At 42.2% G+C, this 24917-nt stretch overlaps 1 protein-coding gene across 19 annotated transcripts in view; it reads left to right on the top strand.

The window, feature by feature from the left end:
* Lca5 (lebercilin LCA5) overlaps positions 1-23624 on the top strand; it is a 67326-nt gene extending 43702 nt beyond the window's left edge. For 8 of the 19 annotated variants that reach the window (XM_008766251.3, XM_008766255.4, NM_001393917.1 and 5 more), the window contains 5 exons: positions 2441-2578; positions 3451-3544; positions 4374-4516; positions 5444-5573; positions 7620-10409. In XM_008766251.3, the coding sequence (XP_008764473.1) occupies positions 2441-2578; positions 3451-3544; positions 4374-4516; positions 5444-5573; positions 7620-8566 (1452 nt within the window). In that variant the 3' untranslated portion in view covers positions 8567-10409. Of the gene's footprint in view, positions 1-2440; positions 2579-3450; positions 3545-4373; positions 4517-5443; positions 5574-7619; positions 10410-11933; positions 12435-13270; positions 13660-23099; positions 23329-23434 lie in introns of those variants that run through there. The other 11 variants (XM_039081165.1, XM_063265191.1, XM_063265192.1 and 8 more) reach the window with 6 other exon arrangements.
* Positions 23625-24917: the final 1293 nt, after the last annotated feature.

Raw genomic sequence — 24917 nt, 5'->3', positions numbered from 1 at the left:
GTCTCATGTTGAGGTGCCTCCTGGCATTTCTCAGGTTTGCCATTGTTCGGAGCTTGTCGTGGCCGCTCAGTGTTCATTCTTTCCTTCGGGGTTCATGTTCTTTCCTACTGAAATAGACTTGCTTTCAGTGAGGACCAAGTTGTAAACTTTGTCGTCATTTTCGAGAATGTCTTGTCTCTGCTCTGGAATGTAGGTTTCCCTGGCTCTCACTTGGGTTCCAGCTGGACAGAGCGGCCGTTTGGAACTTGAGCATGTTTTATTCCATTTTTACCTGTGCTGTGTTTCCTCTCTGCAGTTTGACTTCCTAATTTGCCTCAAAGCAACCAGGGTACAGTTTTTGTGCTACCTGCTTTGTAGAAATATTTCCAGCTTAAGTAAAGTGGCAAACCTCAAATGCTACGATGCAGGCTAAATGGTTGACTAGCTCATCTGTTGTAAACATTGAAAATGTTTGCCTTGTCGCAGGCAGCCACAGGATCCCATGTTCTTTTTGTGTCACATGTGGAGACACAGATTGGCTTTCTGAGGGCAAGTTACATATATCATGCCCCTTGGCCCTAAATACACCAGTTTTGTGATTTAAATGTGTACAGGAATTTCTTTATTCCACTGTCCCCAGTGCCGTTTTGTTTGTTTTTCTGTTGACTTAATTTCCTTTATACTCCTCCTCCTGTTTACGAGATCCAGCCTGCTATGAATATAGTACCGACCTCTGCAGGGCTTTTATATAGAACATTTTAACTTAGTGCTCTGTCCTTGCTGCTATACTTTGGATTTTTTGAGAGAGAATCTTACCATGTAAGCCAGTCTGGCTTTGCATTCATTGTCCCACAGCTGAGATTACCGTTGTACACCACCAGACTCAGGTTAGAACATCCGTAACTTTGCATTCCTCTGATGCGTCAGTGTTACTAACCCAAGTTTGTCCGTCGGAATAGAGGCAGTATCGTTTCCTTAAGATCGTTCTGAGGTCCTTGGTGTCTACCCGGGCTGTTCTTTCTTTGCTTTTCACCATCAATGCCTTAATTGGCATTGAGGAAGTTGCCGAGCAAGGCAACTGGCTGGGGCCACCAGAGCCCTCACTTCTGCCCTGAAACCCCCATCCTGTATTCCCATTCACAGTGACAGATACTGGTAGCTGTTGATCCCTGTGAACCATGGTCACTTAGGCTTCCGAGTTTCAGACCTTGTAACTGACAGGTAATATTCCTTCATTGTGCCTTGACTTTGCATTTTCTTCATAATGATGCTGGGCCTCCTGTTTGGTGTCCATATGTCTCTGTCTTCTTTGATAAATTACCTGCTCAGATATTTCTTCTACTATTTTTTTAACTAAGCTGTTTGGTTTCTTATTACTGAATTTTGTGAATATATATGTATAGGTATGTATATATATATATATGTATACGTATATGAAACGTATATGTTTCTGTATTGATATAAGACAGATAAGTTGTTTCTCCCAATATAGCTTTTTATTCACCTTTTTCTGTCAAAGACAGGAGTGTTCTTACTTTCAGTGAGAACCTAGAAACTTCATTTCTTAACATTGCCCTGGAGAAATTATAAATTTATGTTTTAAGTTGCTTATTCTAGGATATTCACTATGGGAAAAACCGGAAGCACAGAAAAACTGGGACAGCAGAATCTGGTTAAATAAATTGACTGATTTATTTAATTTAATAATTTATTTAATAATTTGGTTACAAAATGGAATGTGATTTTTAAAGGACCTTGGCACTAAAATCTGTGGCTTTGGTTTTTTTGTTTTTTTGTTTTGTTTTGTTTTGTTTTGTTTTGTTTTGTTTTTTTGTTTTTTGTTTTTTTTGGATAGTGAGGAAAAAGCATATAGAGATCTCAGGCTGTACCTCTGAGATGCTGGCAATGATGATTGCACAGTAGTAAGATTATAACTGCCTTTTACTTCCCTTTTTTTGTGTTTGGTTTAAAAGACTTTTTCTTTTCATCTAGAAGGTAGGCAAACAACGACTTATTTGAAAATTAAATATTTTAATCTGAATTCTGCATAAGCTCGATGAGACGTGTTCAGAGACCAAGGGAAGGAGCACAAGTTTCCCTAGAGGGCAGGGCAGTCCAGTGCAGCTCTGCACCTGTGTTTGCTGTCGTCCACCTTGGTATTCACTGCCGAGCAGTTTATTCTGGAAGCTCCAACATGTTCCATCCGTTCTGTCTTGTGCTCCCTCATGCAACCGTGTGCTGCAGGCAGGTGTGTAAGGAGTGATTACCTCATCAGGAAAGACAAGGGAGGATCACCAATCTAGGCCACTTACTAGGTGTTAGTGAGCCCGTTTCCTGGTTTGCGTTAGGCTCCTGAACACTGAGCTTAGCCTGGTTTTAAGTCAAATCAGTGCTACGAAGATGTCCTGTGACACTTAGCAGTCCCATGTTTCACTCTTGGTTTTGTTGTTGTTTCCCAAAGGAACTATCGAAGAACCTGGAGCTAAGCACCAACAGCTTCCAGCGGCAGCTGCTTGCTGAAAGGAAAAGAGCGTTTGAGGCTCACGATGAAAATAAAATTCTCCAAAAGGAGCTGCAGCGGCTCCACCACAAGCTGAAGGTGAGCACGCTCTGCTAGGCTGCAAGATTTCCCAGGCCATGTGAAATCACATGAAAACCTAGTACTTAACATAGTGGCCACCCTTCATATTCGCTGCTATATAAGCTACCAATTCTAATATGTGTCACTTAGAAACAAAGCATGGCTAATGTCATTGCTGTAACAAAGTAAATACTGTATATGCCAATAGGAACAATGTAAACGAAATTAATAACAGAGTTCTAGAAGAGGATCATGGGAAGGAGCACCTGCACCTCACTCTTGAATGATCTAGAATTCTTCACATGGGTGCTTTTAAAGTTCCTTCTGTTTAGAAGCAACACAATTCATATTAATTAATTGTGTTAATGACGCTTGCATTTGACAGAGGTCTGATGGGCTGAAATTTTGCTCAGAATTCTGTATGCATTATCTTATATAGTTTTCTCTTGGATCACCAAGTTCTCAGAAAAAGGCATCATCCCCGAATTGTGAAGAGCTCTTAGGCTGAAAAGTGTGATCCACCCTTTCAGTCATTAGTAACTCAAAATCCATCCGTAAGAGAGGCTCTGCCTCTGCCTCTGTGGCTAAGCCTGGATAGCTAGGCATTCTGGGGGAGGAGGTAGAGCTTGCTGTATTTGCATCCCCTTCCTTCCCTCTTCCCCCTTCCCTCCTGCCTCCTCCTCTTTATCTCCTTACTGCTTTCCTCTCCCCCACCCCTGCCTTCCTTCCCTCCTCCTTGGAGGTAATTCTTTTTCCAGTTGGACAGTTACAGTTGGGAGCTGGCCTGAAGAAATTTATGTCAGTTTGATAAAGAAGATATTTGTCAATACAACAAGGATGTTTAATTTCAAACTGCTTACCTTCCTTCCCTATACTGGGTTTGTTTTCAGGAGAAGGAGAAAGAATTGGATATAAAAAACATCTACGCTAATCGCCTGCCCAAGTCCTCTCCAAAGAAAGAGAAAGAAATTGCAAGAAAGCATGGTATGGTAGGATTATTGCTGAAACTGGAGCTGTTAGCACGAATGGGTTCTAAAGTGAAGGGGAAGGGAGGAGCGTCCTTGGGATGCATTTGATCTTTCATTATGAATCAGATTTACTCGGAATCACATTGCTTTCAACTTTGACCACTCATGTTTAGGGGGACAGGGAGCGGGCTTGGGGGTTTAAAAGTTCTTGCCGCTCTTCCAGAGCACTCTTAAGGTGCTGCACAGTGACTTTAAACTCCAGCTCCAGGTGACCCGATACCCTCTTCTGGGCTCTTTGAGCACCCAGACATATTTGGCGAACAGACTCACAGGCAACCTATATACAGTAATTAAAAAAAAATAGAACTTGTAAAATTAAAAAGATGCAGTTTACGCAGCCTTTGAAAAACTTCAGTGTTTCTGTGCTAAACACACAGTGGGCAGCTTTGATGTCATCATTAAATAAACTTAGCTTTAATAAAGGTTAAAAACCTTCCTACTGGAATTTTGATAACATAAAATTATGTAATTATTGCCAAGTATTAAAGCATCTACCTCACACAATTGTACTCTTCACTGCGGCCATTTCACTCGCTCCTTCTCCTTCTAGTAGAAGCAAATCATTTCACTCCATTGTTTGTATTATGTGCAGTTTTCCTTTTTTAAAACAAAAGTATAATTTTCCTGTGAATTACAGAAATGTTAAAGTACTGACTTTGCAAAAGTTCATTAGCGTCTGTAGTACAGTTGCCCTCAAATCACATAATTGGTAGTTAATCCGTCATCAATGAAGTGTGCTTTCAGTGGGATGAATGTTGCCGATTGAATATATATCCCCATTGTAGCATCCTGCCAGAGCGACTTTACGGACCTGTGTACAAAAGCAGTACAGACCGCTGAAGACTTTGAGCCGGAAGAGTTTCCTTTCACAGCACAGACAGTCCTTTGTTATGAAAACAGATGGGACGGGTCAGAATATCTTCCTTCGGTGAGTTTAGCACAGTGACTGCAGTCAAACTCCAGAAAAGCTATTTGCACAAATGTGGTCAGAAGTTCTGCACACGCGCCCCACCTCTGGCTGCTTCTGTGTCCTCTGAGAGGTGTGCTAGTCACATCATGAGATGTGACCACATCTCATGAGATGCAGCCCAAGAGGGAAGAGGTTCACTCTGGCTCTTGACTTGAGGGAATGTCCTCCATCATGGTGGGGGATGTGAGCTGTGTAGTCCAGAAGCAGAGAGGAAGGCAGGCCCTCGCTCAGCCCTCTTCTTTTTCCCTTTCGTCCCCAGACATTAGGGTAGGGCCCCCGCACATTCAGCATGGGTCTTCCTCCTCAGTTCAGGTCCTCTGGGTTACACTCACATGTGCATCTCCTAGACAAGGACTGGCCGTCAAGGGGGCTAGTGAGTAAGTTTATAATACTATTTGAGTTAGATACTACCTAATTAATTATTAATGAGACATTTTAGACAAAATGTAGATTTAAAAGATTCAGTGTGGCTGCCAGTGCCCGTGTTCTGCAATTCACTATCAGTCATCCTAGTTGGCTAGCATAGCAGGGTAATAGCCATTTCTAGGTAGCTGAATTAATCAGATTTTGTTGTAAAAATAGACAAACCCAAGCTACCTTTGCAGCTTACCTCTTCACAGTTATACATAGATTTTTGGTTTTCTTTTTATTACATTGATTGGTTCTAATATATCTTGTTTTCTCTTTAAAATTTTAGCTAAATTAAAAGATAACCTTTCCCTTTTTAAGCATCTTTCTACACGTGGTAACTTGTGATTTGTTAATGTATTAAATGAAGATTTGGTTTAATTTGTAACTTGGTCACCATGCTTGATGAATGACCCACTGAGTTTAAAGTCTATTTCTCCCTTTTCCATACGCATTTGCATTTTGGATACGTAACAGTACCTGGAATACCAGGAGCGAAATGAGCATGGGTCAGAGAGTCTAAGCTCAACTTTGGAACAAGAAGGAAAGTACAGCGACGACCAGGATTCATGTACTGCAAAGCAGGAGACCGGGAAGTCTGAATGTGGTAAGAGTTTGTGGGGGCAGTGGGTGGGCTGTCAGGTGACTGCAGGAAACAGGGAGAGACCCAGGGAGCAGTGGAGGGTAGAAAACGGCCAGTCAGAACACCTGAATAGAGTTAGGAAAGGAAGGAAAGGAAGACTCCAAGTTGTTACTGAGGCTTGGGAAATATGAATAAATTAACTCTAGCGAGTTTAGATGAAACAACTTTTAATCAACGAGGAAAAATTTTCCCGAGTGATGGCTAAGACTTGAGAAAGAACCGAGAGCGCCCTATCGTGCACTGGCCTTGAAACTGAGTCAGGAGCTAGTGAAGACACAGAAGTCAGCGCTCTGCAAGGCTCTGAGTGTTCTTGTCATTTTGGTTTGCTTTAGTGTGCAAATCTTTACTGGCATTGCTTATAAGTTTGAGAGGCAGTTCCCACAGCTTAGATCAAGGATGCTCGAGGTGTGGGTACCAGGCGTCCCAGACTAACTTCCCTATCTCAGTTAGTTCTGTGGTAGTTGCATATGGAGAAATCTTCTGAATTTGTTTGTTTTGAGCTGAAATGCATGGAGCAGAAATTTGTGATCCAGTTGTTGCTTGAAGTTGTTAATATGCATATTGGATGGGAAGTGCTATCAATGTTGGCCAGAGGCCGAGCAAAATGCTTTTATGGGTTAAGCCACAGAATGGAAAATTGTTATAGGCAGTTCATTTAGGGAACAACAACGATGACAAAAAGGAATAAAATGACCGAAGACTGTGGCCTGGTCCCTTAGGCTCTCCCCTACCCTCTCTTCTATACAGGGTGGTCTGATATCAGAATGATATCAGAATTTATGCTGTGTACTAAAATTTGATATTTGAATTCATTCACTAGAAAATGACTTCAAAATTATGGAAAAATGCCAAGAATGGCCATAAACAATGACAACAAAACAACAAACAAAACAAAGCCCCCTTTGAACCTTTACAAATGAATTCTGCGCCTCACAGCCGTTCCCTTGAGCACGTGGCATGTGCTTCTCCCAAGCACAGACATTCTCTTATACTCTCCGTCACAGTTCCCACATCCAGGAGCTCTCTGACACAGAATGTGATCTTGTTGGTAAACATGAGACTGTTCCTGGAAGCATTTTCTCCCCCCCCCAGAAATTGATTATAAATTGTGTTTAATTCTCTAGGGTTTTTTACTCGAGTACTTTTTGCTTATGTTTTTCAGTCTGTGAAATATACATGTGTGCATGTGTACACACACACACACACACACACACACACACACACCACATACACACCACACCACATACACACACATACACACACACCACATACACACACACACCACATACACAACACACCACATACATACACAGACACAGACACACACACACACACACACACACACCACACACACACACACACACACACACCACACACACACACACACACACACACACACACATTTGTTGGTGCTGGTGGTGGTTTTTCAGGATAGGGTTTCTCTGTGTAGCCTGGAACTTACTCTGTAGACCAGGCTGGCCTCTAACTCACAGAGATCCTCCTGCCTCTGCTTCCTGAGTGCTGGGATTAAAGGCATTTCCCCACCACCTCTTGGATTGAAATGAATATTTTTGATGAGTAAGAAAAAAATAAATGTTCTTCATTTGAGATTTAACTGAGATTTTTGTCTTGATTTGAGTCGCTGCACTTACTATACGAGCTGTGTGTAAGGGTTGCTTTCTCAGGACAGCCAAGAATTTATGTGTAAACTCACTGTTCAGTGTGTCTCCTCGCACATCATGAATTGGACAGTACTCCATAGAGAACCTTCCTACTGCTATACTGAAGACCAAAGTGTGCCATGGGACCCTTAAGTGCAATTTGTATTAATTATTTTCCAATCCAGATTGTCAAGCATAGAAACAAAATATCACAATGTCCCTTACACCTTTCGTAGAATGTCAAATGTAGATTAAAAGACATTTTTCAGAAGATGGTAGCTGAATTTTCCTATTTAAAAATACTTATTGCTTTAAAAATTCCTTTTTTTTAAACTTTCATTTTATGCAGAATGGGAAAGAGAAGAGCTTGATAAGGTGAAAGGCAAGTCATCTTTGCTAGGGAGAACAGAGAAGCTGGTGTTAGAAGCTGGAAGTGTCCAAACGGAAAGTTATCAAGCTCAAACGATTGATAAATTCCAAGACGAGGCGGAAAGACTAAAGACAGAAATGCTTCTTGCCAAACTGAACGAAATCAACAAAGAACTCCAAGATCCCCAGAGCCTCAGCCGACCCCTTTTGCCGTTGCTACCCAACTTCGAATCCAAGCTGTACTCTCCAGACAGAAGCCTCAGACCTTACACGTTCTCGGAGTCCTTAGACAGATCATTTAATGGACAACATTTGTCAGACATGAGTTTTTTAACTCCCAGGGACGAAGGCCAGAGTCCAGGACTGATCAGAAGTCCAGCTCCTTCAGATGAGTTCTCATTCGGTAGCTACGTGCCTTCGTTTGGAAAAACACCAGGAAAGTCAAATCCACCTAGCCAAAAAAATAGCCTTTTAGATTTCCAAAGCAACATGTCTGAGGGCCTGAGTAAAGACAGTCTAGATTTCATTTCAAGGAAAGAGAAAAAGGCAACCCTGATGGAGCAGCTGTTCGGCACCAGCGCCAGCGCCAGCGCCACCAACACCAGCGCCAGCACCACCACCAACACCACCACCAACACCAACACCAACACCAACACCAACACCAACACCAACTGCAATGTCCCCTCCAAGAGCATTGACTCACATTTCCCTGCTGCCAGCAGAGGTGACTTGGACCCTCTTCATTTCCTCTCCGGGGACAGAAGCAGCAGAGTCCGGGAGCCTGATGGTGAAGATGAAGACCTTTTCCTCAGCGAAGGAAGAAGTTTTAATCCAAATAGACACCGGTTGAAGCACACGAGCACTAAGCCAACAGTCACGGCCGTTGACTCTATTGACGAGGACATTGAAGAGGTTACCCTCAGATGACTGACTGGAGCACACAGAGTATATATATTTTTTCAATTGTAAATATTAAAGTATTTTAATACAGTATTTATTATAAACATTTAAACTTTCAATGGTAAAGTAGACTTAGTAGGGAGTAACTTTTAGTGGCTAACGATGGCATAATCAAACAGGTAGTACTGTTCCTCAAAGCCGCATTGTAAGAATGCTTTTTTGTTTCGAAATGAACCCTAAGGAGAGTTGTTGCTGACTGTTCCTCTGTTGTTACGGCTAGGTCTCACTGAGTTAGCACTGTGGGAAGTTTTACTTCAGTAAATCTCATTTCTTTTCCCTCTCATTTTGATCCAACCTCAGTGAGCCCAAGCACTGTTTTTCCCACTGATGGCTAAGTGGAAATGGAGGGTCTCCGGTAGGATTAAAGACCTCAGTGGCAGACAGCAGTGGGATGTAGGAGCTGTGCCCTTGTCTGAGGTGACAGAGCCAAGCCACTCTTGAGTGGTGGTGACAGTAATGTTGGGACTTCATTTTCTTGGAAAACCATCCCTGGGGACTTGAGGGTGTTTAGAGGAGTGTGCACTGGGCGGTGACTCCTCAGGAGTAATTGATACTCCTCAGTTGCAGGCCCGGAGTCACTCAGTGCTGCCTTGCTGGCCGCGTGCGTGGATACGGTAGAGCACAGGAGACATGGCTGCCTTAATGGCCTTCCTTTCTGTGGCTGCAGGAGGCTTGGGCACAAGCTCAAGGCTGTCCTTCCTCTCCTCTTCTGTACACTCTAAATTCTGGTGACAGGTGAAAGATTCCCTACCAAATACGGGCAGTAGAAGAAATGCCAGCCCAACACAATGATTTTCAACTCAATTATGTTTCCAGAGTGTTATGTTTGGAAATTTTCATACATATTTTTAATATTTGAACTTGTGCTCAAACTCAGGAGACAGCAGTGCGATACTCGTGAGTTTGTGATGTTGACACAACTTCACCAAGAAGTTTTTAGACGTGGGGCTCCTGTCTTTCTGAGTAGATGCGATAGCTTTCTGTTGAAAGGCAAGGTCCTTCCACTCAGTCCAGGATAGCTGAGGGGCATTTGCTGACTTGGTCTGGCCTGTTGGAGCAGTAATGTATCAGCCAAGGAGAAGCATTGCGTGGAACGCGGGTGACCTGTGGAACGCGGGTGACCTGTGGAACGCGGGTGACCTGTGGAACGCGGGTGACCTGTGGAACGCGGGTGACCTGAGCAGTGTGTCCATTTGTTCACATCTCATGCAAGGCTTAGGGAAGGCGTTCCCATGTTGTCTGGGTTCTTCTGCTGTTACTTGGTAAGACCTTCCCTGGTCAGTCCTAATTCACGGCTGTACTGCTGTCTTCCCCCTGGATTGGGTTCTTGTCATTTTGGGGGAACAAACTCTCCTTAAAGTGCTAAATAATATTTAAAATTTTTCTCAGGAGAGGACTTTATGAATAAGCATTTACTATATTGCAAATCATTGTAATATATGTAAGCATGTTATTTGTGACACAGTTCTTGATAAAGCATTATGTAATGTTAATTTTGTTCATGGATATGGTTTTTCTTTTTTTACAAAAGTATTCTAATTTTAAGGGTTTTTAAAATGTTTTTGTCCAGAAAAATTTTTATTCACTACTTTCATTATATTTATGCCTTTTCTACTTGAAAGTCTATTTAACCCAGTGAAACAAAGAATTATTAAAATTAAATTAAGTTAAAAACTTAAAGGCATTATGATGTTTAGTATTAAAATTTGATATTAAAATGTACAGAACTTAGAGAGCAAATCAGTTTTTTCTAAATGTCAAGTTAAATTATTTGTACTCAGAACTCTTACTAATAAAAAGTTAAAACACACCATGATTCTTTATTTGAATGACACTTTATATTTGGGAGACAGACCATGGAAGCAGGATCTGGAAGGTAGCTCCTTCATTTGTCGCCTTATTTTGTTCAGGACTTTGACTTGAAGCACATGAATTTGTACCAACTAGACAGTGTGGCTGTCTTCTCACAGAATTATAGTCCTAATCAATCTCTTCGACCTTACTAGCTCCAGCAATGACGCATGATCCACGTGGTAATAAAGAGAAATGCAGACGGGGAGGAAGAAGCTGGAGGGAACGCAGGTCTGTTTCCTGGCGGACCCTGGGCTTCCTCCTCCTCCTCCTTACTCCACATCCCAAGCTGCAGTCCCTGGTTCCTCAGGATACCAGAAGGGAAACATGCACTAAAGCAGCAGTGTGACAGCTTTAGACGGATAGAAATCACCCTAACTCGGCCACAGAAAATACCCATAAAGCCTTTTTCTCGGCTTCACAATACGTACCCCCCACGTTAAAGTCTGTTTTTTAAAAAGTCAGTTGAAAGTGCTTCCCTCTTGTTGAGGTGAGTAGAGAGGGTAGAGACTTACCCTGCAGGCACTGCCCTCCTGTGTCAGCTTGTACCTGTGGACTGTGGCTTCCTCAGTTCCTAACGGTCTTCCGTGGGCCTTATGGTGGTTAGAAGTAAGGGGAACACAGAGGTTAATGCTCTGCCAAGTGCCAGCATGCTATACGCACTTGATAAACAGCTGCTGTTGTCATAGCTGATGATGATAATTAAAATAAGTAATTGAAAAAGTGGAGCAGACACAGACACGCACACACACACATACACACGCATACCCCAAGACTGGGCACACAACCCATAAGCCCCCAACCATTAGGCATCCACAGTAAAGACACCCTGTCTTGGGTCTGTGCTTACTGGTCCTTTATTTGTCACTATGAGCTCTTCTACAGAACAGTAGAAAAAGAACTTAGAAAGAGTTTCCCAAGACAGGTTTGGTGGCATGAGGCAAAGGGAGAGCCTCACAGCGGTTAAATGTCTGGACAATGCTGGGCCTTGGGTTGCATGAGTTAATCATTCACACCCCACTTCTCTACAGCGGATGTGTCTGGATAAGCTTGGGAACCTCTGCCTCTCCTTTTTCTCTCTGCAAAGCGCTGCTGTTGAGACAGTCTGTTTTGTGGGGCTTGCCTACATACGTTCAGTCAGTTGATAGACCCAAAACCATGCCCAGAGCCACAGCTACCCAAATGTTAGCCGTGTTGTTGTTGTTATGGAAAAGAAATTAAGTAAAGGGGAGAGCATAGTTTTTAAAGGGCCTTTTCCTGAGTAGCTGGTACTGTGTTAATCATTGCTCTCTTTAGAATTGAGGCAAACATGGCACCTGTGTGTTACAGAGTAAAACCAGATTTCATAGGTGGAATACTGCACTCAATTCTCACGACATAAGAAATAAAACCAAGCAAGCAAGCAAACAAAAAAACACTGCATCGGTACTCTATAAAAACAGCTTCTACAAAATCGATTACTTTTGCTTTGTCTTGTTTTCAGGTAATCTCTTGGTAAGAATAAATTGGTAGCTTCAAACCTACGTGGTCCCTTCAGCTGGCACTGTTTCCCCAAAGTGTCTACAAACTGGCAGAAGAGACATTGCCCGTGGTATGCAGTGACATGCCCACTCTCTGTGCTGGTTGCCTTAATCAGGGAAGGATGGACTCTGCTCTTACCCTGCTCAGGACAAGGTTAGGAATGGGGAAGGCGTGGTTCCGCTGACGAAGCACTTTGGACAGTTGGTGGCTGCTGGGGAGAGTCAGTTTTCTTCAAGAGTGCAGCCCCCTCTCCCCCAAGTAGGCTGACTCAAATCCAGTGGTTGGCCCAACCCAATATCCATGAGTACATGGGTGACACAAACTGGAGTTGATTTTTCTTAAAAGATGTAAAGTTGGGAGGGGGTGGATCTGAGGGGAGTTGTGTATGGGTGAAAGGGTGAATGTCATAATATTGTATGTGTGTATTAAATTCTCAAGGAATAAACACTTATTTAAAAATTAATTCTTTCTAGCATATGTCTCTACATTTGGGAATATATTCAGTCTGTCCATAACACAAAATAAAGATTAGAAGTGAGTCAAAACAGGATAGAAACACATTTGTCTTTGAGGTAAGGAAATAGGTTAGCCTTGACTGCTTACACATTACAATTTTCATCAGATAAATTGTCTTCAAGTTCTATGTATGAGAAATGGGACTGATCATATCTTTACATGCTTATGAGAATCCATTGAAGTGGTATATTTTGGGGAGAAGAAAACGGTAGAATGAAGTGTGCCAGAAGGATAGTATTGTCGGTTCTGTACTTAAGAGATACACACGGGCTGGAGAGATGACTATATGGATAAAACAAAGTGATTGTCTGCCTCTGCCTTCTGTGCTCAGGAGATGGGGAGAGGGGCCCCTGGGGCAAGCAAGCTAGCTAGACTAACCGAATCAAATGGATGGGCTCAGGCTTGGCAAAAGACGGAATGATCAAGGAAGATACCTTATGTCAACATCTGGCTTACACACACACACACACACACACACACACACACACACACACATGCATGTGGGCATACAGTAAATACACATGTACTCACTACATTCATACACAAAGCATTCATTGCCGTCCAAAATATCTCTTTTTTTTTTTTTGGTTCTTTTTTTTCGGAGCTGGGGACCGAACCCAGGGCCTTGCGCTTCCTAGGCAAGCGCTTTACCGCTGAGCTAAATCCCCAACCCCCAAAATATCTTTTAATTAGCCAAGGCTGGTGATATGAACATTTGAAAAGGTAGGCATGTTCTTAGACATCTTCAAGTGAGATGGCTCTCACCTTTCTCAACTGTTGCAGAGGCTGCAGCCCTCCTGAGAAGGCATCTGGCTTTTCTGTGAAGGAACAGCCTGTGGCTGCAGGAGAAGCGAGTTTGCACAGATTTTTGCTTCTCTGCCGAACTCATGGAAGAATCAGAAGCCAAGGGATTGCCTGCCTGCCTCCCTTGATGTACTCTCCAGCAGAGTACCGTGATCCCTTCAGCTGGTACTGTCTCCCTAAAATGTCTACAAACTGGCAGACGGGCCATTGCCCTTGGTATTTATATGTTCACTCTCTGTGCTGGACTCTGCCCGAGAATGCCACCCAGGCAGCAGTGTGGAGATCCCCTGAATACCAGGGCTAAAGAGAGCTAGCTGCCTGCCTCCATTAACTGATCTGATTAAAATCTACGTCCTGTGCAGTAGGAATTGATTCTGTCTAGGTACATTTTTTCATACAATCTATATAACAGGGCATTGCTATATCTGATTTTTACCTGATACAGGAAGTCAAGAGTTTATATACAGTGAGTGATGGATGCCTGAAACTATGTGCTTCTTATGGGTAATATTTGGGGCGGGGGGAACCCTTCAGATAATGACTACAAACCCGCATGCCACTTAATTTCCAAAAGGATGTAAAATCAATAGACCCCAAAAGCACTGACCAGGGAAATGGTGTGTTGTGACCAGGGCAGTTGTATAGAACAGTAAGGCCCATGAGCCTCAGGCCTAGTTTTTTTGTAGATATCTAAGCATACCTCATCCTAGGCAGGGCATAGTTTCTCTGGACAGGAGACTGGTTTTCTCTTGAACAAACTGAGCAACATTTTAATAGATCTGCTTTATGCTCCAGGCAGTAATTGTCAAGTCTGTGTCCCCAGAACTGCTGCAGCATGGGGAAGCCAGGCAGAGATGCCTGTTGACAGCTACGTTATAAACCTCCTGTGTCGAGACAGCATCAGAAAGCATCTGTGTTTGAATGAGCCCTCGAGGGCATCCTGATAGATACAGCTGGAGTCTGAGAACCACTTTTATAGGGAAAGCAAAGGGAAAGGAGGTGTTCTTTTATGTACAGGGATGGCTGCAGTGTCTTGCAAACTCAAATCTGGTGCTTGGAGCTTGTAATGCCAGGGTACAGATGAGATACAAGGACTCTGCACCTTACACTGCATGGTTCCTAGAAAGAAACTATCTCAAAAGCGTGCATGTGTGTGTGTGTGTGTGTGTGTGTGTGTGTGTGTGTGTGTGTGAGAGAGAGAGAGAGAGAGAGAGAGAGAGAGAGAGAGAGAGAGATGTTCATGGGTGGAGATAAGGTTACACGAATGATTATAGCCTTAGGGTGATGGTCCTGGCTTTTCTACTTTGAGAGGTAGTTTCTTTGCTGAGCTTAGCTGGTGGCCTGGTCTCTTCTGGAGTCTTCTCTCTCTGTTACCTGGCTTCCTGTGTTGTCCCGAGATTACAGACACTTACTTTACCGCATCCAGCTTTTATGTGGGTTCTGGAGATCCAAACTCGGATAAGTATGTTTTTACCTGCTGAGCCATCTCCCCAGCCCAGAAATTATTATATTTTAATGGCTATAACTAGTTGTGGTCTATTACTGTCAGTTTTCTGACTAGTATGTCAGAACACTTGAAAGAGAGAGAGAGAGACAGAGAGGGGGAGAGAGACAGAGACAGAGATGGGGGGGGAACGACAACCAATACCAGAACAATTGGGCAATTCATACAGCATTCCTCTGTTACATTCTGTGATCCTCAGATTTCCAGAAGAAAAGGGGGGGTGGGGCTTGAAAATGCATAGTATTCCCTCTAGAAGGACTTTCAGTGGCTTAAGTTGATATTCTGTATGAACATACAATTATTTAAACTAATAGGTCTCTTAAAAATTTAGATTTTTGAACGTTTAGAAAATGGTGTGTATGCTTGCACATACACATCTGTGCTTATGCACGCATGTGTTCTTAGTGAGCCAACCACAAACTTGTGCATACAGCTTGAGGAACACTAACAATTTTTAAAAGGATTAGTCTGCATGCATGAGATGGTTTTACGTAAAACTAAAATAGAACTAACTACTTGAACTCTTGTGCATTCTTGAGCACTGGGGAAGATGCTCTCCCATTTATGGTTGTGGTTTGAAAGACAATGGCCCTTATAGGCCCATAGGGGGGAGGTGTGGCCTTGTTGGACGAAGTAGTCACTGGGGACAGACTTTGAGGTCTCAGGTGCTTGAGCCATGCCCAGTGTGCCACACTTCCATGCTGCCTGTGGATCCAGATGTAGATTTGTCCAGCAACAAGTCTGCCTGCACACTGTCATGGTTCCCACCATGATGATAATGGATTAAAGGACTAAACTGTAAGTCCTCCCCGGTTAAAATGTTTTAGTTTATGAGTTGCTTTGGTCACGGTGTCTCTGCACAGCTAACTAATAAAACGGTCAATTTCCATTGGGTTTCTATGAAGTAGGATTTTGTTTGCAATGCAAATCTCCACATGTAGTTCATTGACTTCCTGGCTTTCTACAAGTCAAACAAACCAGTTCCTCTTGAACAGACCTGTCTTTTGTAAAACTTGTTTATGTAGAATTTGTTATTGTGCCAAATATGCAGCCATGTTAAAAAAATACAGTGGAGATGAGGTTGTAGTTATGATGGTGGGAATTACTCCTGGTGATTCCTGATGTGTGCCAAGCATTTTCTTCAAGGCACAGGCTCTAGAAAATGTACATTGGGTAGGCCAGTGACTTTGTTACACTGTTACAAGTTTTGAACATATTTCTAAAACTGTGATTACCCCAGTACAACTTCTGCCCAGGGACTAGCAGTCTCCTAAGTCATTAATGCACTGGTTCTGGTCCCTCCACTGACTTGGAACTTTGTTCATTTTCTCTCACTATTCTGCCTGCTCAGAAGCTCCAGTGGCCTTGTCCACCTAGGTAGTTCTCCTCTTTCTCCCCCTCCCCAGCCATTTCAGCTGTAGCTTAATTCTGTTTCTGCTTTTAAGTATCCTTTTGATGAACTAGAAAGTTTGACGGAGTCCAGTGGCATAATTAAATTCATGGGCAGTGTCAGTTGGGTGTTCCTTAGCTGCAGACATGTTGCTAGGATACTCTTAAAGACACAATTCTCTTGATTAACTGCACGAGCTAGATTGCCCAAGTAGCATTTTTATCGTTCATAGAAATACAGGTCAGGTTGCATTTAAATTTATAGCAAGATAAGTGCTATCTAACTCCGAATGCTTTTAGCATCATAGAAATGTATTTAGGTATGCGCAGGAAGAATGTGCGTGGAATAATAACTTAGTGGCCTAGAATTACTCATCTATTTTAGGGAGAGCTCAGTGTCCACGGATTTGAAGCTGAAAGAATTCTGAATTTAAATCACCGCCGGGAGACTCTCCATTGTTTGTGTGCTCTGCAGAAATCCCACTGTGGTTATTATGATTGTTATTATTTACTGGGGTATTTGATTCCAAAATTTCATACAAATTGCAATCATGGTCCCTGGCTGATTTAGTAAAATGAAATCAAGAAGCTTACAAAGAGAAATAGAAATCCATCCACAGTAATTGACTCCATATGGACAGTTGGTTTTGAGGTTAAGGACTGGCAAACAGCTGTATTTGGGTGGTGTCCTAGCAATTATTTTATGGCTGATAAATATGAAGCTGTCAGTAACCATGTCTGTTCCCTGTCTATGATGCACTTGTTAATTTGGCTTTTTCTTTTTTCATTTGGTAAGTGCTTCCGGGGGTTCTATTGTATATAACGCAAGTGCTAGTAACCAAGAAGAATTTTAAATGTCGCTGTCACATCGATTTTCATTTTGCAACCATCAGTTCCATACTAATGCAGAAGATGGATTGCACAACGCAGGAGTCGCAGATAAGGTGTAATGAAAGAGTCGGTGGGGATCCAGAACATAAATGAATAGCAGAGTTATTTATGAGACAGCATTGACAGCTCTCGGTAATCAATTGGATGAGGGGGAGGAAGAGAGAAGAGGCTTTCAGTAACAGTGGCAGGAGCAGCCATAAGGACTGTTAGAGGGGCAGATTTGAGAGGAAGTGACAAGTAGCTTCATTTTAATTCACCTTTTTTGTCCATTTTGTTATGTTTAAATCAAGATCTTTTCTGTGGCTGAAGCAGGCCTTGGGCTCTTGACCCTCCTCCCCTGACGCTCTGTGTGCTCATGATAGGCATGTCCTGTTGCGTGTGTCCCACTACACGTGACTTATAGCTTTTTCTTAAATGCACTGAGTTGTTGAACACGCATACAGGCATGTGCAGGCAGAAAACAGAAGGCAAATATACAGCAGAGATGTTGATTTAGGGCTTTATTATACACATTTGGTATCTATTGTTAGGAATCTGCACAAGGTTATTTAGAATGCAAAACATATGAGTTGGAACAGGATTATAATAACACTGAAATGATCGTGTCCATTAGCTTGAACCTTTAAAATGGTTTCCTTAAAACTAATTCCTCACGAGAGCAGGAGAGCTGGCCTTACCCCTCATGGTATTGCATGGATACAAACATACGGGAGCCGACTGCCAGTCTGCTCTCAGTGGGCTTTTGTGTGCTGCTATTATGGGCGCTCCAACACTTGGGTATGTACTTCGTGGGTCAGACTCCCAGCAGTGGGGCATCGCTGGTTAGCAGTTAATATGATTGCCCTCCAGGATGGTGCTGTTCGCACAGTCTCTAGCCACTCTGACCATCTTATAGACATTTCAGTACTGTTGAGGAAGCCTGTGTTTTCCTGACTCCAAGGAAGATGATGTTAGACACCACTTATTTTACAACTGCCTGTTTAAGTCCTTTCTGTTATCGGGTTATTGTTCTCTCTTTTCAGATGTGTTACATCACCTCTTTAGGATATGACTTAGGGGACTCCCACCCTCACCCAATTTGAGGCTGGAGCTGCGCTGCGCTCAGAGAGAACCAGCACCCACATTGGAGGGCATACAACCAGCTGTGACTTCAGTTCCACGGCATCCAGCTCCCTCTTCTGGTCTCTGCAGGCACTGCAGCCAAGGGATGCCCGGATGTACGGGAAAGCATGCACAGACATAAAAAACAAACCCCCAAACACAAACAAACAAAACACCAAAACCTAGCATATAAATAAATGTGAATAAAAATTAAATCTCTATATTTATTCTCATCTTTTGATTTTCCTTTTACTCCATCATATTTACTTTTAAATGTTTTATCTGTAATTTATTCGTTATCACTCTAGACTCAAAAAATTCTATTTCACTTTCCAAAGAAGTAACTAATTTTTTTCTAAATGGATATCAAACTATCCTGAGACCATTTCTTTTCTTTTCTTTTTCTCTTTCTTTTTCTCTTTCTTTCCTTCGGTTTTTCAAGACAGGGTTTCTCTATGTAGCCTTGGGTACTCTGGAACTCACTCTGTAGATCAGGCTGTCCTTGAACTCAGAGACCCAACTGCCTCTGCCTCCTAAGTGCTGGGATTAAAGCCTCTGCCACCACCGCTGGGTTCTGACACTGTTTCTTAAAAATCCACTTGAGGGTTTGGCCTGCTCTGGGGTCTAGGTTTAATCCCTAGCTTAACAAACAAACAAAACAAAATAGTCAAATTTTGAGTTGGATTTGAAATTCCAATTTTTGAAATATAAAATGTATTTGTTACTTGAAAATTTGATACAGTACATTTTGAAATTCCATCTTTATAATGTATAAACTTATGATACACAATAGAAACTATTTCAGATTGCAATTCTGTTTTATTTGTTTCATGCCTATGTGCCAATTGTTACCTCGACTTTGCAGGAAACAATTCATCTTAATGAGTCTTGGCGCTAGGCTCTAATTTCATCATGCACCTAAAGTTTTTCAGTGTTTACACACACACACACACACACACACACACACACACACACACACACATACACATACACACATACACATACACACACATACACACACATACATATACACAGACACACACCGCACACACATACATATACACACACATATACACATACACACACACTCACACACATATACACATGCACATATACACACACATATACACATGCACATACACACACATACACACATACATACACACACTCACACATACACATACACACACATATACACATACACACACATGGACACATTTATACATGCACATAAACACACATACACACATATACACACACATACACACACATATACACATGCACATACACACACATACACACATACATACACATACAAACACACACACACATTTTTATGCTTTAAAGACATTAGAAAAAAAAGAAAAAAAGAAGACGTTAGATGTTTTGTTTGTTCTTGTTTTCAAGTTTCTTTATGGAGCTCAGACTGCTCCACACCTTGTAATCCTAATGCCTCCACCTGCCAAGTGCTGGTTTTACAGGCTTGCACTCCCGTACTTGGCAAACGTTTTGCCTCCTCAGTGCCGGGGATCAAACCTAGGCCCTTGTGCATGCTAAGCAGACACTTAAACTATGTTACATTCCAGACTTAGTTAAAAAATGTTTACCTTAAACATAAACCTTTGGGGATATTAAATATTTATTCATTTATTCATCTATCTACCTATCTATAATCTATCTATATCTGTCTGTCTAGTATGTGCATGGGTGTTTTGTTTGTATATTATGTCTGTGCACCACAGATGAGCATCACCTGGTACTGGAGTCACGGCTGGTTCTGAGCTACCATGTGGATGCTTCCAATGAAACCCAGATCATCTGGAAGAGCAGCCAATGGTCTTACCTTCTCAGTCATCTTTCCATCCCCTGGGGTATTTTTTATTAAATCAATATTGACTCATCGGTAACGTTGCCTCACGTTTCTGATGATATGGCCTGTTAAGTTCTTCTATAAACTTCACTAACGTTGTAAGGGATTGTTGGATTGTTTTTACATAGCGTTTACATATTTCTCCGTACATTTATTCTCAGGCATCTTTTGGTTTTTGTGTTGCCGAGGATGGATCCCAGGGCCTTTTGAATACTGAGTTCCCTACCACTGAGCTATATCCCCAGGCCCATTTTTATTTTTCATTGCTACTAAATACACCATTTTCTTTCACAGTATCTTTGATACGACTACTGCTTATATATATGAAAATTAATTTTTGAGGTCTTGGGCTGTATAAACATCTTGATAATGATAACTTTAAATCCTTATTCCCATAGAACATCACTTGTACCTCTCTTGCCAACTGCAATTGGCTCCTCGCTCCAGGACTTTGAAACAGTGCTGAAGTTGTCCATTCCTGTGTGGTGCATAGATTTAATAGGGACGCTTTAATGTTTTCCCTTTAAATGTGGCTCTGCCTTTGGGGCTGAGATAGATTTAGTTCTCCTTATGTTAAACAAATACATATATTTTCTCATTTTATTTAAGAACTTTAATCAAGAGCAGTCTTCCGGTTGTTTTTCAAGGTTTTTTCTTTTTAGGCTAGCAATATAGTTATGGACTTGCTCATTCAGGCCTAATGGGGTGAACTGTATAATAAGAGATGTTTCTGCTTCTATTGTAGCTGCTGTAGCTTTATTTTTCACTTCATACAATATGCTGAAGTGGTATTCGATGCATAAAAGATTTATAATTACGTCCTCGCTGCGAATTGGGCCATTAGCTTTAGGAATGTCTTTATTTTTGTGGATCGTTTGTGCTTCGAGGGTTGAATTTCACCTTTCCTATTAAGATCTCGGTCCTGTTTTTACTGTGAAGTATATTTGAGTCCCGTTTATTTTTAGCCGTGTTTTGTGATCCAGCCTGAAAAGCGCTTTCAATGTGTAAATTAAGTTACTTGACATTTATTGCTATTCAGATAAGTTTGATTTTTGTTCCACGCTGTTACTTTATGCACTCTTGTGTCAGCAGTTCCTTTTTTAAATCTTTCCACTATGTGGATTTTTCTCTGCCTATATCTGTGCAGTTTGATATTAGGAAAGGTTGGTGCTTTTCCCAGCGTCTAACACCCTTTCCCTCTACTCCGTTGGCTAGGGTCTACAATAGTCCCCTAACCAGGATGTCAACAGCTAGCATGCTTCTTTTCCCTGTGCTCCGTCACCCACAAAAGATTTCCTTGGCATCATCTTTCTCATTCTTTGTATCATTGAACACTGCTGTGCTTCTGCTATTTGGTTCATCAACTTCAAATGATGTCTTTCCACTTTCAACTATTATAGGTGAGGCTGAGAATTTCTTTCCTTCCCAACTTTATTCATGTAATACTGTTTATGCTATGAGGACATAGCATTTGCATTCGCTTCGATTCTGACCTGTTCTTTACTGGCACTGGGCATCTGCTAAATACGTGCACCGCTCAGAGACAATCCTTGTGGAGAAACGTGGGCAGCCCCCTTTCATTTACCAGAGGAGGTTCATCTCCGTGCACTAGGATCCCCATTGCTATTTGAATCCTGAGTTAGGTTCTAGAATGCAGAAGGTCAGCTTTCTTGAATGGTATTGACTTTATTTATGGTTCCTGGAAATAGAAAAAGTGACCTCAATGTGAGACGTTGTGGACAAGCAGATAGTTGATTTGGGAAGGGCTTCCAGAAAGCAGAGAGAAGAGGTCATGGAGACTGAAATGGGGAAAGACAGTTCCAATACACACGTGCATTAGTGGATCGAGATTCATTGGAGTAAAATGGTTCTTGCTGTCTCAGGGATGTTGTAAAGACTATTAAATGTTTCATGGAAATGATAAAGGGATCATCATCCTAACTGGGCGAAGCCCTCTCGCTCTTACAAGCTGAGGATGTGAGCCTCGCCTTTAACCACTGAGCCATCTCTTCAGCCCACAAGAATGTGTGAGCACTGAGGATGATCACCGCCCAGGTGAGCGGCTACCCACACAAACACACTGTAGCCTACAAGGAAGGACATGCCACAGAGAGGTGGCTGGACTCAGGCAAGAGGAAGAAACTGTGAGATGGCAAGCAGGAGGCCTCAGACACAGGATAACCCCTGAAACTCTGCTTTAAACTTTGCCTTCGATCAGAGGGTTAGGGCTATCTGATCTTTCTGATTAATTTTAACTTGTAGCTTACTGCTGTTGGAGACTGTGCATTTTCCATTTAGTTTTATTTACAGAATGGTCACTTTGAGGAATTTATAGAGATTCTATTTTAGGGTTTAACATATCGTCTAAGTTTGTAGGTTTTCTTTGTCTTTCTGAGTTAGGGAACAATAGTGTCCCATAGGGTCTTACTATGTAGCTCTGGCTTGTACTCACTACATAAATCATGCTGGCCTCAAATTCATAGAGGTCCACCTGCCTCTGCCACGATCAAAGGCAAACACCAATCCTCTTTTATAGTGTGATTTTGTCTATATCTTCTTATTTATTGCTATAATATATTTTCCCGTAAGCTTAGGACCTCTGTCTTAGTCAGGATTTCTATTCCTGCCCAAAACATCATGAGCAAGAAGCAAGTTGGAGAGGAAAGGGTTTATTCAGCTTACACTTCCACATTGCTGTTCATCACCAAAGGAAGTCAGGACTGGAACTCAAGCAGGTCAGGAAGCAGGAGCTGATGCAGAGGCCATGGAAGGATGTTACTGGCTTGCTTGCCCTGGCTTGCTCAGCTTGCTTTCTTACAGGAGCCAAGATTACCAGCCCAGGGACAGCACCACCCACAATGGGCTTTGCCTTCCCCTCTTGATCACTAGTTGAGAAAATGCCTTACAGCTGAGTCTCGGGGAGGCATTTCCTCAATTGAGACACCTTTCTCTGTGATAACTCCAGCTTGTGTGTCAAGTCGATACAAAACCAGCCAGCACAGGCTCCCATTTTGGAGTCTGGAGAGTGTTACTTACACCTTTTTTCTTTTCAGCTCATAAACCATTTGGGAAAGATACACAGGAGACTGGGGTGAACTTTGAGTTTCACTGGATGGAAAACTGGTTTGAACAATAGCATCTTGTTTCTAGTTGAGACAGACACTGGCTGGGCAGATGCCCTGCCCCAGCATTTCTACACGGTTGGAGTAGAGCCTCAGTATGGTTGGAAGCACACGTCAGAGAAGCTCCACTGAAGCCAGAGCTGCGGTAGCTGGCTGACAGGTGACTGGGCAGGTCACTGGAGGAGTGTGGCTAGCAAACCAGCCACTAATTCCGCCACTTGGTGAAGCAGGGGCTTCCACACAGAACCCATGTTCTTTCTCAATAGGTGACTAAGAGTGTGGCAATGGAGCAATCCGGGATGATGCACCCAGATCCACTGACCATGGCATACCCAGGAGAGCAAACAAGGCAGTTCTGGACGCTGTACTGAAGAGCTCCCGTGTAGAGGGGGTCTTCCTCTCTCTTTGCCATGACTGTGTAATTTTTACAAACACGAAAACTTCCCATTTGCTTTAGTGCTGGCTCTGAGATTCCTTGACTTGGCTAGTTTGCATATCTCGTCTATTTTTGTGCATCCTTTGATTCACACTTTTTGTAAGATTTTTATTTTGGATAGACTCCTACAAAGAACATATACTTGTACTTTTTTTTTCTTTTTTTCTTTTCAAAATCCAGGGGCTGGGTGGTGGTGGGACACATCTTTAATACAAACTCTTAGAAGGCAGAGGCAAACAGATCTCTGAATCTGAGGCCAGTATGACATACAGACTAAATTCCAGGTCAGCCAGGAATAAGGCTAATCAGAGAACTCTGTCTCAAAACGATGATGATGATGATGATGATGATGATGATGATGACGACGACGACGACGACGACGATGATGGTGATGATGATGATAAAAAATCCAGTGTAAGTGTTCTTTGTCACACATAGTGTTTTCACTCCTGGATTTTGTTTAACAATAGTTATTAGTTTCTTACCTTATTGTCATTGTTTGATTTTTTTCCTCATTCATAATTTGGAACTTACTAATTTGATACTTTTTTCTTTGTGTGAGTGAGTGAGTGAGTGTGTGTGTATACACTTGTGTGCAGGGTCTATGTCCATGTGTATGGCTGCATGTACATGAGTATATACAAGCGTTTGGAGCTGGAAGACAAGCTATGGTGTCATCTTCAGAGGTAAAGTCCACCTCCTTCCAGATAGAGTCCCTCGGTGCGTGGAATTCACCCGTGAGGCAAGGCTGGGCAGCACACGGCATGCCTGCTCCTAGCTCCACTTCCCCAGAACTGGAGTTTCAAGTATGCACCACCTTGCCTGAATCTTTATAGAGTCCAAGAAGTCGGGTTCTCATACTTGCAATCCAAGCACTTCACCCACGGAACCGTCTCCCAGCCCCAAATAGTACAGATTTTTAAATTATTTTTTTTACTGTGTTTTCTCTTTCCTTTTTAAGACTTTTGCCTAATCCCCCTAAATTAAATAACTGTTTTAACAACCAGACTTAAGCTGAACTGTATCTGTTTTATTGCTTATAGAATTTTATCCAATATTGCCTTTTTGACAAAATTTTGACAAAGTTTTGATAGTTTGTTTTGATGTCTCATGTATTTTCTAAGCAACTTACATTGGCAGTACCCTTTTTCCCTCAGAATGAAATAGACTAACATTTGTCAAATACTGACTGCCAGTCTGAAACAATTTGGCAAAGTGTAGGGTAAACAACACCACACACACTTCTTTATTGCATGCTGCTGTGACTCCATATTATGTAATTATGGACTGAGAATCTTAGAGACGTGCATCAC

The sequence above is a fragment of the Rattus norvegicus genome, chromosome 8 (genome assembly GCF_036323735.1).
Source record: "Rattus norvegicus strain BN/NHsdMcwi chromosome 8, GRCr8, whole genome shotgun sequence".
Lineage (NCBI taxonomy): Eukaryota > Metazoa > Chordata > Mammalia > Rodentia > Muridae > Rattus > Rattus norvegicus.
The sequence above is the reverse complement of the archived record's forward strand: the minus strand, read 5'-3'. Positions and strand labels throughout refer to the sequence as shown.